This window comes from Telopea speciosissima, chromosome 9 (assembly GCF_018873765.1).
Source record: "Telopea speciosissima isolate NSW1024214 ecotype Mountain lineage chromosome 9, Tspe_v1, whole genome shotgun sequence".
In the NCBI taxonomy this organism is placed as follows: Eukaryota; Viridiplantae; Streptophyta; class Magnoliopsida; order Proteales; family Proteaceae; genus Telopea; species Telopea speciosissima.
Genome location: NC_057924.1, coordinates 41303427 through 41317638, shown reverse-complemented (window position 1 = coordinate 41317638; position 14212 = coordinate 41303427). Strand labels below are relative to the sequence as shown.

General features: G+C 41.2%; 1 protein-coding gene across 1 annotated transcript; it reads left to right on the top strand.

Annotated features, from left to right (window-relative positions):
- Window positions 1-10167: 10167 nt before the first annotated feature.
- LOC122638898 lies at window positions 10168-11184 on the top strand. Its single transcript, XM_043831749.1, has 2 exons — window positions 10168-10706; window positions 10914-11184. The coding sequence occupies exons 1-2, from the start codon at window positions 10168-10170 to the stop codon at window positions 11182-11184; spliced, it is 810 nt and encodes a 269-aa protein (XP_043687684.1).
- Window positions 11185-14212: the final 3028 nt, after the last annotated feature.

Here is a 14212-nt window from a genome sequence, read left to right as displayed (position 1 = left end):
ATTCTAAAAAGAAGTCTTAAAGAAGGTCATCATCATAAAGCATTCATTCTTCATCATTTAACACTTACAAGGAGTACATATCACACTGCTTGCCTAGTTAATCTTTACATTTACTTTTTTGTATTTATTATTTAGTTAACAAAGCATTGTTGCATTAGCTTAGACTGTACTTAGGCATTGCTAGGATCCTCTTATCCTTAAAAGATTGGGATCCTCTTATCCCGAAAAAAATATTATAAAGGTGTTCTTCCCACCTACTATACTGAAAGGAAGAAACTAGTGAAATTCTCTCAAGGTTGAGAGGAGTGGATGTAGGCTGGTTTAGCCGAACCACTATAATTCTTGTGTGTCCTTTATTTGAGCATTTATCTTTCTTTATCTTATCTTAACTCAAAATTTTTTTGAAAAGGGCAATATTTCACTAGTGATAACCTATTCACTCCCTCTAGGTTCTCCCACAGTGGTGACCCATAGTCAAGTAATACATAAATACAGAAGTTTGTAGAGTTGCCTCAATCCCAACCCAGCATAAAACCTCCCTTGAGGTCAACAACTTTTTGGAGCACAGATTTGCCAAACCATTTTAAATCCTAATAAAAAATGGGATATATTTAAGAGAATTAAATCTCATTCAATTAGATATTCTAAATTAAGATGGGATGGGACAAGACACCCCTACACCTAAGCACACACTCACACTCTGCCCCACTCCCTGCTGCCCCTACACCTAAGCACACAGTCACCCCCACTCCTTGCTGCCCTTACACCTAAGCACACACTCATCCCCACCCCTTGCTGCCCCTACACCTAAGCACACACTCACACAATCACCCCCACCCCTTGAATTTCACGAAATGGTTTCTATTTTTCTCACTGTACATAAAATAAAATATCAAAGGCAAAACTCATAAAGCTAAAAGTTCACACTCAACAGGAGTCTCGGTGGATTCGAACCACCATATACTGAGTGTAACCCCAGTTGCTCTTTCATTTTGAGCTAAAGACTCACCTAGCTCCATAAACCACATTAGTTTCTTCCACCATAAAAAAGGGAAAATTTCTTAGATCTACTAGATAAGAACGAAAATTACAAGATAAGTAGGTTTCAAATTTGTTTTACATCCACTACTTTCTATTTTAAAAAGATTTACTCCATCCCCAAAGTTGGTTAGTATTCATACCACATAAGAATACAATAAAAAGAAGATGGTGGGTCCTGGGGTTCACAAACCCACGGTGGAAGGAAACTTGGTAAAAAAAAAAAACAAAAAAAAATAAAAAAATAAGAGTAATAGAAACAATATAAAAACAGATTTTGGGGGCAATTTTGGAAGTTTGCTTTTATTTTATTCTTGCATGGCATGAGTACTAACCAACTTTGGGGATGGAGTAAATCTTCTTAAAATAGAAAGTAGTGGATGTAAAACAAATTTGAAATCTAATTATCTTGTAATTTCCGTTTTTATCTAGTAGATCTAAGAAATTTTATCAAACAAATTCAATAACTAATAGCAGCAACAAACAGTAGAAAAGAATAGTATAACAACTAACATACCTTGAAAACCATAATTGATCAATTTACCGAGTAATACCAGTCAAAGGTGAATAACTTAATAATTGTTTAATAACTTACAGTACCAAGAAAAGTAGAGTTCAACTTATTAAATGAGAGACAGATTAACCCACATACGTTCAATAATCAAAATGTAAAGTTTCTGTAAGAAGGGCCAATTACGTTTTTTAGGATTGGGAAGAGAACAAGGATGACTGGAAAAAATCAACAGACCCCTGCACAATCACGACAATGCAATTAACAAACTTGATAGTATATAATGGTGTAAGGAAATGAAAACAAGTTTCAAGATTTCTTACCGCTAATAGTGAAGTAAAAGAAATGTTGTTGTTATCCATATCTTGTGATTCACCATTAGAATTCCAATAACCTACATGGGATGGTGCACTTGGTTGAATTTGATGAGAAAATTGGGAAGTGTCAATTTTTACCACTTTCTTCTTAGATCTAAACTTTTCCATGAAACTCTTCCATCGGTTTCTTCCTTTGCGAGGCTCTTTCTTCTTCAACCCTTTTATGTTCACATCATAAGTCCCATTTGGGACATCCATTTGGGGGCCATCGACTACAATATTTTAAAGTTGTGCACACCAATCATTAGGAACTCTGTCAACCAATGAATATCCCTCAAAAGAATTTGATGCTTCTGAGGCTATCCTCACTAATTTAGGGCAAAGAAGCCTATAATGTTGTGTTTAATCCAAGTTAACATCTTCTTCAACTTGGACTCTGTCACTACGTTCCACTATCATGTTCCTTGCTCCCCGTGTCCATCTCCTTAACACATAAGGAGCAAGAATGAACTAGATATCCAACACATCTAAGATTTTTAAAGCATGGCAGCATAAAATGCCAAATGTTTCAAACTTCTTGTAACTACAAGCAATAATAGGGCCAATTGGGTGAGACATAACATTAAAATCCCCTTCTCTTTTAACAACATCAACTATGTACTCACAAATGGCTAGACTCTTATTTCGATATTTATGTTGAAGCAGTAATCCAAGCAAACTCCTCTTGAAATTCTTCAAATATTCTAGGAGTGTAAACTTCTAATGCTTGGGTCATTATGGGCGACATGGGAAAGATATTTCTTGGAGTTTTATTTCTTACATCAAACTCGGCCTTCAACTCGTTAGATTGCTTATCTTTCACCATCCTCTCAAAGTGCTTAAAAAATTGCATAAGATCCAAATTGGATTTCAAGTAATCCTTCGAATCCCCATTCAAACTCTCAGAGTTGTGTACTTCGCATACCTATGGTGAAAGTCTTCCTCGTAAAACACTCAGCCCATTTCTCTTTCAACCCATAGATACGATCTAACCATGAAGAGTCTTTAATTGGATAATCACTACACAATTTCTCCCATGCATTTTCAAACTCTAATGCTCCCTCATAATAAAACATACAAGTTTTAAAATCTTTAAAAAAGTGTGATCCATCTTTCATCAAATTTCCTAAATGTTTGATGTCATTTTGCATTATGTGCCAAGTACACAAACCATGCCATGTATTGGTAAACACCTCAGATATCGTCTTTTCCATTGCAGCATCTTGATCAGTGAAAATGGTTAATGGTTTCTTCTACCCATGGGCTTCTAGGAAAGTCTCAAATAACCATTTAAAAGATTCTGAAGTCTCATCATATAACAAGGCAGCCCCAAAAATGCATATACCTCTATGGTGACTAAATCCAGCAAATACACCGAATGTCCTATATTCTTTGTTGGTGCAAAATGTTGTATCAAAGGTAATAACATCACCAAATTGGGCATAGTTTATTAACATCTTCGGATCAGCCCAGAATATATTTGTTATCTGCTCCTCACTATCCAACTATAATGCGTATGTAAAAGAAGGATTTCTCCTTATTTGTTTTTCAAAGTACATGAACAAACTACAGGGTTCATCATAAGATAAGTCACGCTGATGTTTTGTTCGGAGATAATTCTTATGGTCTTGACTAGTGTATCCAAGGTTTTCTCTTCCACTTGCTTGCTTGCTCATGTAGTCAAATATGGCCTTAGGTCTTATTCCCGAATCATCGGCTAAATCAATCTCTAACGCATGTGCATTTGAAACTTTTCGTTGTGACTGCATCATATGTAAGGTATCCGGTAAATGAAGAAGATGATTATGCTCTTCAACAAAATCATTAGATTGATATTTTCCATTAACAACATGCACAATTCCCATCCGTGGATGACAACCAGTTCTTGTCTCTGCTCTAGGTTTGTTTGTATCACTATCTCGGTTGTCTATTTTCCTCAAACCATGTTTACTACATACGAATTTTTTTGAAGTTAGGATTGACTTATCGGCTCTACTCCAATGTGCATGTTCTCTCCTCACAATGAAACCCATCCTTCCCCCATAGGAATCGTAGAATTCATAAGCCTCCTTCTCTGAATTAAAATTCATGCCAATCCGAGGCTCATTCTCAACATCTAGACCTATGTCTTAATCTCCCATGGTATTATCTCCTTCCATATATGGTAAACTACAACTGCAAATATAGAAATCACATGGACAATCAAAAGGAAGTTCTTACATATGAAACAACAAAATGATTAAATAAAAAACACTAAAGAAAAAAATACAAACTAATTTGTTATTCAAAAACTTCTATAGCAAGGAAATTCTTCAGAAAGTCTAATTAAAACCATCAATGGTGAAACCTCAATCATATTTCGATTTTGAAAGACTAGATGGAAGGAAAAAATCGATAAAAACTATTAAAAGATCAAGTAGCACAATAGATTTCATTATAATTAATAATTAGTTGACATCAGATTTTTAAAATTTACAAATAGGTTACTAGTAAGCACAATAGAGTTCATTATTTGAGGCTTCCTTGTAACCAAGCCTCCTCAAATACCATAATAAAAGTTCCTACCTCTCCAAGTGTTGCTATCAACCAACAATATTCCTCAATATCCCTTGGCTATTGATAATAGTTTTCAGCTAAGACTTTACTACAACAATACTTCAATATTTTCCTCTGGAACTTCGAAAGGTCCTAGAAATAAAATCTTTGAGTTTGAACCATCATACAGCTCAATGGGTCCACTCAAAAAGCTCAGTCTCAGCTTATGGGTAGAATTTCTTCAAATACTAGAAAAGGTGTCAACCTAAAAATTAAGACCCATTAGCTAAGAGCACCACTAGCCATAAAATTAGATCCATGCGAAACCAAAGAAGAGATGCTGTCAATTAAGGGAAAATTTTGATTTACTAGGGGAAACCTCAAAGCTATAACCTTGTGCTCCAGCATGTGGTTCCTTACAAAGCAAAACTAACTTGAAGCAAAGGCTCATGAAAGCACTCTCAGACAGCAAGCAAATTCTTCAAAAAGTCTACTTAAAACCAGTAATGGTGAAACATCAATCATATTTCGATTTTAAAAGACTACATGGAAGGGAAAAATCTATTAAAACTATTAAGAGAGAGAAATCTCAACCAGAGACACTAGAAGAAATCGATGCATGAACTCCTGGTATTGAGAAATTAGCATTTCAATAAACTTTAATAATACATCGACTGAGAGACTTATTTTTTCAAGTTAAATCTCACTGAAATACACAACCTCCTTCAAAGAATCCACTCAAAAACTGTGGAAAGAGGGAAGCACCAAAACAGGTATAGTTACGACATCAATACTGGAAAATTCAATAAGAAACTTAAAAATTGAACTATCATGATAAGAGTTTAATACAAAATCATACCTTTACCTATCTACACAAAAAAGAAAAACTTCTTTGTAGATTTGATTGAAAACGAAGTGCTCCTCCACAAAACTAATTTCTCCTAACAATGATTATAGGCTTGAGTAGGAAAATCAGATCTTACATAAGGAAAAAATCGAATAAATCATAGTCGAAAGAACTATTAATACCTCAAAACATTGTGTTCTGCAGCTCGAACTCACATATGATCTATCAAAGATGATGAATCTATAGATAATGAAATCAGGGTTACCAAATGTTGGCACAAAACAAGGAGAGGAGGGGGGAGATGAGCGGAGGAGACAGAAGAAACCGAATAAGAAGGTGTGGCATGACGGTGGTAAGGTAAGGTTCGATGCCGCCGCCGGTGGAGATGAGCCGATTCGAAGAGGGAACTCGCGTGAATGTCTCTGCAATTTTGTTTCGCGTGGGGTCAACCTTGGGGGTTTACTAGGTAAACTAGCAATTTTGGATGAGGTACTGAGACCGGCGAGTCCGATCGAGGATCGGGACCGACAGGCTCCTTGCACAACTCGGGTTTGACATCGCCGGATAGGCCATCCGTGAGAGATGGAGGGCCGGGGATGCGACCTAGGGTGTTGCAGTAGCACTATACCTGGCTTAGATTTAGATTTAGGTGCACATTGTTATTGTTTATTTCATCATTTATATTGTCATCCATGTATGTAGTAACCAATTGCATGATTCGATTTGCTCATTGGGCTCAAGGGAGCTCATTCCTCGTGGAAAACCTTTTTTTTAGATTGTGATGCAGGTGTGGAGGAGCCAATTGGCTTAGAGTGCGTGGCCCCTCAGGATGGTAGTGGAGAGGATTGGTGGGCCCCTGAGGTAGGGAGCATGGACCTGACTGCTACTGCGAGTCGTGCTACTTGGGAGAGTAGCGTTATTTGGTTATTTGTGCTGGTGGCCCCTTTTTGATACATTATATTTTGCTACATTGATCATGCTACTATTATTTTGATTTTCCCATCATGAGCGATGTATTATCTAACTATTATGTAATACATAAGTCCTGATGGGAATGGTCGGTATCAGCCGATGTTTGGATGAGTTGAAATGTTAAAGTTGGATAAACTGCCATAGTTATATATTAAGTTATAACATAGATCCTGCTACTCTGATTTTAGTTAAATATATATATCTCATCTTTATCTTTGAATTATTATGTGTGGTTTGGATGAGTTAGCTTAACTACTGCATCTGTGATCCTAACAGAGGTGTGGGAGCATAGTTGTACGCTCTGGTCATAGATTCCGGTGATTTGGGAATCAAGGTGTAACAACTTGGTATCAGAGCGCGATGTTCTACCTTAAGCTAACTCGTGATCCGACCGATCCGATATATTCCATGATAGGGTTAAATAAAAGCTTGTAAGAACACATTAATAGTGATAGGACAAGTAAAGAAGCAATGCAATAAAGTTAAGTACTACGTACTAATAGCAAGATAATGTTATGTCTGGGATAGTACCCAGACTCACAGTCAAGAATCAAAATAGAGAAAAGAAGAGATTACATTATAAACTAAGAAACTTTAAACTGTTTGTTTGAAAGATCTAAGGCCAAAGGCAACAAAAAGAAGTGGATCTGGAACTGCTATCAGCATCACTGTGGCGTTGGCGGTGGTGGCGTATCAAGAGAACAGATGCGCCTCGTACAACGCTCCATACGGACCACTCTGGCGTGCATGTCGCAATACATCCCATGCATGTCGTGGTACATAGTCCTGAGCTCTGACAACTGGCCCTGGAACGGAGTCATCTGTCCAACAAGGAAACCAAGACTAGGCTCTGCCGCATGGGAAGAAGAAGCCTCGACATCATGAGTACTTGTAAAGCTGGCCCATCCTCCACCACGACTTGTGGAAGGGGCAGCCTCACTAGCACGACGGACACTCCCTCAAGTATGCTAACTAGCTTGGGGCTCCTCAACGTCAACGTCGTCCTGGTGGCCATGATGATCATCACCAGCCACCGATTCTCCCTCTTGATCATCTCCCTCCCCATCACTGTCCTCCTTGCTACTACTCCCTTCCAAGCCCAAGTTTGGGGCTTCCCCGCTCCCTTCATTCCCTTCCAAACCCATCTTTGTAATGGTGGTGATATCAATCCGCTTTGGCAGCTTACCCCGCACGCTGTCCAACTCAAGCTCTACTCCAAAGTGTGAAAGGATACGTGTTAGTAACCTCCCATAAGGAAAGTTGCTCTCCTTGGGCCTGTTGGCCTTGAAGGCCATGTTCTACGTGATGATGTTGGGTAGGTTGATCCGACGACTGGTAAGAAGACAGTACGCTATGTAAGCAGGCATCACATCACACTCCTGAAGATGACCAGTGATGGGTAATATGTTGAATTGCACCACCTTAGTTATTACCTTAGCAGTGGGGTGGAACTCGGGATACGCAAACACGTTCCCTTTACCATCGGCTCTCAAGAAACCACAAATGCGGTTGTGCTCACGCACCCCCTAGTGTAGGTGCGGCTTGGACTTGGGAGGGTAGTAAGTCATCTCTCCTCCATTTGAGATACCCAAAATGCCTGCTAATTCCGCAGATGTGAAGGAGAACTCCATGCCCTTAACCTTGCTCGTGAGATGTAGGGTACCATCATCAAGCTCCTTGGAGGTGAGGTTACAATAGAAATACCTCACCAATACAAGGAACACCTCATCATGGAACGTCAGCATAGGAAGCCACCCCTGAAATTGGAAGCGCTCATGGACATTGAACGATGAGAGGTCGTCCGAGAAAACATCTCTCTCGCATAATATCGGCTTGGCTTGGTATTGATGCCACTTAGCCTCATTTTCCCATGATCGAAATAGATGGTTATCGAAAGGAGGTGGTACATTTGCACCTCTACCCCTTCCTCTTCCCCCTTCTTGAACTTGGGCTCTCGCTCTCCCTCTTCCTCCCCCTCTGCCCTCTACTCGACCTTGGGCCCCATCGCTACCCCGTCCTCTAGTTTTTGGAGGCATGACTAGAACCTACACATCACAAGAAGAGAAAATAATAATAATAATAATAATAATAAAGAGAAAAACAACTAATTGTAGAACATAATCTATAGGCAATGGGAAATCCCCAAATTTCAAACCCTAGAAAAGAGGGATAGATCATGGCAGTGGAGAACAATCCATTTGGGTGTGTGTGAAGTATAATAGTAACACTAGATGTAGAGATTAACAAGGAGAAATAAGCATGGAGATGATATGGTGTTCTAATCACAATAGGAGGAATGGATTTTAGGCAAATCCAGTAAACAACAGTAAAGAGGGAAAGAGATTTTTGAAACTTGAAAGAACTCACCGTTGAATGGATGTGAGAGAGAGATTTCGATGACAATGACCCTTGCAAGCCTTGGTGGAGATTGGAAATCCTCCTCTTAGCTCCTTGGAAGCCTCCTCTCAAAGTGGGGTTTGGTTTTGAAATGAAGAAAATGAAACCTGTAAGGGGTTTTAAAGCAAAATTTGACACAGGAAGATGAAAACCCAGGGCACAGGAAGATCCCATCTTCTTGTGTAGCCCACCCCATCTTTCACTTCCTCTCGGTAATTTACAGGAAGATGAAAACTCAGAGACATGGGAAGATCCCATCTTCCTGTGTAGCCCACCCCATCTTCCGCTTCCTCACGGTAATTTACAGGAAGATGAAAACTCAGAGATATGGGAAGATCCCATTTTCCTGTGTAGCCCACCCCATCTTCCTTTCCCTCTCGGTAATTTATCGGAAGGTGAGATCTCAGAAATACAGGAAGATTCCATCTTCTTGTGTGACCATAACCCATCTTCCTGTATGGATTTTTAGGCCTTTTAACATGGGCTTGTGTGGGGCTTGAAAGTGGGACCCGCCCCCACATCTTTAGGGCATTCCTATGTTAATAAATCCCATGTTTGCACCCATACCATGTTGCATTACTTGATGTTGTGTAATGATTCTCATAACTGTAGGAAGCGAACGTGGTCGCGCTTAGACTAAATTTTTTTAGATTTACCTTAATTACGGTGTTCATATTTAATTGTCATCCCTATTGCATATGATTCTAACAATTCGCAATTTTCTCCTCTAGGGCATCAAAATGGTTCTAACTCGGAGTAACTCTGAGAGTGCCGCCAATCTGGGACAAGAACTAGTCAAGGGTACGAACCCGGTCGATCCACCTCCTCCCATACCACCTTCGGTAGCTCTTCCACCCCGGCCCGAGTAGCACACCATAGGGGTGTTCGGCTCATCTATTCCTCCTCCCCCATGGCCGGGGCTATTGGTTCATCAGGTCACCACCCTTGTGGGGGATATCCTTAGGAACTTCCACAAGGAACAAAGGCAGTATATGGAGACTTAGATGACATAATCGGAGCAGCGTCAAGAGCGACTCTTGGCCTAGATTGGGACCTAATTCCAGACTGCCGCTGCTAGGTAAGCACCTCAAGTTCGAGCTGCTCCTCCATCACCTGTGGTTCACACATGGGTCGTTATACCACCTCCCTTGGTATATCACTTACCTCCTCTAGGGCAGTAGGCTCTACCTTTTGTGAATCCGATGATTCCAATTGTTGAGCGATTCTAAAAGCTCAAACCTCGTACCTTTGTCGGACTCAACAATGATTTGCTCCTTCCCTCTAAGTGGGTTCAACAAATGCAGAAGATCTTTGATTTCCTAGGCTGCACGGACAAGCAAAGAATAGCTTATGCCAATTTTCAACTTGAGGGAGACACTGAGGCTTGGTGGAAAAGTACTCGACCCAATCTCATGGCTCTTCATCCCAACCTCACCTGGGACCAATTCAAGATTGCCTTCTATGAGAACTACTTCCCTAGGAACTTTTGAGAAAAGAAGGAAGCTGAGTTTATGTCACTTGTTCAGGGGTCAAAGTCGGTACAAGAGTACCAACAGAAATATGAGGAGCTACACCACTTCGTACCTCCTTACCTTAGAGATGAGCAAGGGAAGGCGAGCAGATTTGAGAGAGGCCTGAGGAACACTGTTGGGACCATAGTGTTGAGTCATAACCTCCAGCGGTACACCAAAGTGGTTCAAATGGCAAAGTCCATCGAGGATCAACAGAATGAAACTTCTCACCCACAGTCCAATACTGGAAAGCGGACTGCGTCTTCACAGAACACTCAAGGGCCTAGCAAATATCCTCAGTCATATTATGTCAACCCTGCACCATTTCAGTACGTGAAGCCTGAGGTACCCCAGCCCACACGTACTATCCAGTCCGCCAAATCCTCGCAGCCAGCAAATGTTCCCATCTGGTGCTTCACCTGCCGCCAGTATGGGCACATCTCCAAGTACTGCCAGCAGAAGAAGCCTGAGGTGTCAGCCATCATCTTCACAGCCGCCTCTACCCCGTTCAGTGGACCATGCTATTCAGCCTTACCAAGGCAATAGGATACCAGGGCATGTATTCGCTGTCACCAACACTGACGCAGAGAGCACACCTGGTGTGGTGACAGGTATGATATCTATCTTGTCAAATTGTATGTTGGCATTACCATGATCATGCACGCATATTATGAAATTAATTCGAGCCATGTGTCAGGTGCTTTAACTATTGCTAATTCCACTGTACATGTGTTATTTGATTCTAGAGCATCTCATTCGTTTGTATCCCCCACATTCACAAAGAAGATGCACATTACTGCAAAAGACTTAACTCAAGGGTTAGCTGTTAGTACACCTACAGGCAGTGTAGTGCAGTTGGATGTAGTTTATGAACCTTGTACGGTGGAAGTATGCGGTAGGAAGATGACAGCAAGTCTCATCGAACTCGACATGACCGACTTCGATGTCATCCTTGGGATGGGTTGGTTAGCAGAATACCAAGCAAATGTGGTGTGTGCTAAGAAACAAATTGTCTAGGGGAGGGAAGAAATTTGCATTTGTAGGGGACCAGAAAAGAAAAAAGAGGTTAATTATCTCCGCCCTCCAAGCACGAAGATTGATGGATTCGGGTTGTCAGGGCTATCTGAGGAAGTGCACATGGTCAGCCACCAAGATTTGAGGGCCCCACTTGCCCTGATTATGTTTGTAGGTTACATCGTTCTCTCTATGGGCTCAAACAAGCCCCAGGGCCTGGTTCCATCGTCTGTCCCAATTTCTCCTCCAATCGGGTTTTCGGGCCTCACAGACGGATCCGTCCCTATTTATATATCTTAATCAAGGGACTACGACCTATGTTTTGGTCTATGTAGATGACATATTGGTCACGAGCAGCCATCCGCAACATATATCAGCTCTTCTTGAACATCTGTCCAGGAATTTTCTATAAAGGATCTCGGCCCGCTACACTATTTCTTGGGCATTGAGGCCATACCTCATTCACAGGGCCTTATTTTATCTAAATAGAGGTATATTTCAGATCTATTACAAAAGACTGGAATGACAGACTACAAGGCGGTCCTCACACCTGTTCCAGTCTCCAGTAAGCCTATGAAGACAGGGGGTCACTTTTTCCTGATGGCACATTGTATCGCTCCACTATAGGAGCCTTGCAGTATGTCACACTCACTAGACCTGATGTCGCATATGCAGTAAATTGGGCTTGTCAACACATGCACGCCCCAACAGATGAACACTGGTCCCTTGTCAAGGGTATCCTACGCTACCTCAAAAGCACAAAGTGTCATGGTCTTCTGATTGATAAGAGGCCCAGCTCCCATCTTCAGGCCTATTCGGATGCTGACTGGGTTGGTGATAGCATTGATCACCGAACCACAGGGGGTTTTACCATTTTTCTTGGCAGTAACTTACTATCTTGGTCCTCTCGTAAGCAGTGTACGGTGGCTCGCTCTTCGACAGAGGCCGAATATAAAGCAGTGGCTGATGCCATAGCCGAGTTGACATGGCTGATGGCCTTATTCAAACAACTCCGAGTTTCAATACTGCACCCACCCACCCTATGGTGTGACAATATTGGGGCCACGTACCTCTCAGCCAATCCTGTGTTTCATACCCGGACAAAACACATTGAGATAGACTATCACTTCATCCGCGAAAAGGTTGCTCGCCGAGAAATCTCAGTTCAGTTCATTTCGACAACAGACCAATTAGCGGACATTTTCACCAAAGGGTTATCCTCGACCCGGTCCGGGTTCCTTAGTGACAAGCTAAAGATCCAACCCATCGAATCCTCAGCTTGAGGGGGTGTATCAGTCGAATATAGCAAAGCCACAAATGGCAAGCTATATTCGGTCCAGCCTTAAGTATTTTCCTTTCTAGGATCTTCCTTTGATGGAGAGCACAATTACAGCAACTGTATAACCAACAGAATCTTTCCTATTATTGTATGTACCTTTGTATAGTAAGACAACAGCTAAATCCTTCTCAGTTGGTCATGTATATATAACACACTGTAAACTCTTATAATCTCAGTGAATATCAATATAATATTACAGTTATTCTCTCAAGCTCAACACTCCATAAGGTATCCTCTCGTACGAGTTCTGAGTTCTGACCAACGATATAAATGTCTTAAGTTTAATCTAACTTTGTTGTATGCGTATGTTCGTGCGGTCCATTCATCTTAGGATAGGGTTTTGGTTTGATAATTTATTTGATTGTTTACTTGAGTTTGTTTTGTTACACTGATCTTCTGTTGGTTCGTTGAATAAACAGAAATGAAAGACGCATATCCTCCTCGGACGAGTCCGTACGCGGCTACCCACCACGTAGACCCTTAGCTCTCTAATGTAGAAATGGAAGGAATAGAAGGAAAGGCATAGACCTCCGGGTTACTTGTCGGATGGTCAATCCTCTCTCTCTCTCCTTTTCCCTGCGATCACTGTGATTCTATGTTAGTTTATTTTGCGCTCAGCCGCTAATTCTGTTAATAGAGAGAGAGTGCGTATGGTGGGACTCACCATTGTCACCCGCTACGATACTGGGAGATGATTGCTCAACTCCTTAGTTCTTAGTGGTTGGCTCTCTCAGTTTAAATGGTCCCAGTCCTTGTTGGATTTTGTGTCTTTCAAAAAGTAATTTCAAAACTTTCCTTTTTGAAATGTTCCTTTTGAAATATAAGTTTCAAATATGAAAAACCCTTTCCCTCCACTTTGTTTTGATTTTATTGGAAACACTTGTATATGTGTGTGCATGGTGGTTTGAACCAAGGATCTCTTGTATAAACTTGTAAGGAAACTTGAAAAGGCATGAGAACCTCTTCAAGTTTAGTCCCACATTGGTTAGGGACAAGTAGAAAAGTGAGCTAATATGAGCTCATGTAGCTTACAAGGGATAGAGGGTTCTAAGGGAAGTCTCCATTGTCCCATGTGTGAGGTTGGGGTCCGGGGTGCTTTTCACACATACGCGCGAACTGAGCCGAGCCTGGCTGGGCCGTGGTCGAGGTCGAGGCAGGGCGGGTGTGGGTGTGGGAGTGGGTTCATATGATGTATTCTTTTTAGTGAAGTACAAGCACATCCACCCCTTATCCGAGATGGCATCATGCACATGCATTGTAGTACGTATAAGCACATGCATATACATGCACCCATACGTAGGAACCTGGTATGTACACCTACCTACACATAGAGGGGTCTGTATATGGGGTGTACATGTCTGTACATGTACAGGTGTGTAGAGACACATCCTATACGTACAGGTACTAGTGGGCTTATAAAAGCAAATGGGCTTTGGGCTTCAAAGCATAATTCGTGTAAGTGTTTCCAGTGCTCTCTGCATTCTGTTTGCTTCTTATCTTCTTCTTCTTCCTTTCTGATTACTGAGTAATTACCTTTAGGTACTCCGTATTGTAATCACTCTTGGGTGCTGCCAATTGTGATTGAAGTGGTTTTATCTTGGAGGTAGAACGCCAAGGTCAACCCGGATCTGCACTAATAGGGGGCGTTCCACACCTTAAGGAAAGCACTCTCTGTATGACTCCACTTGTTTT

Coding starts and splice junctions, on each gene's coding strand:
- LOC122638898 (XM_043831749.1), top strand. CDS start 10,168: ATGTCACTTGTTCAGGGGTCAAAGTCGGTACAAGAGTACCAACAGAAA. Junction 10,707..10,913: donor TGCTATTCAGCCTTACCAAG/GCAATAGGATAC, acceptor ATTTGATTCTAG/AGCATCTCATTCGTTTGTAT.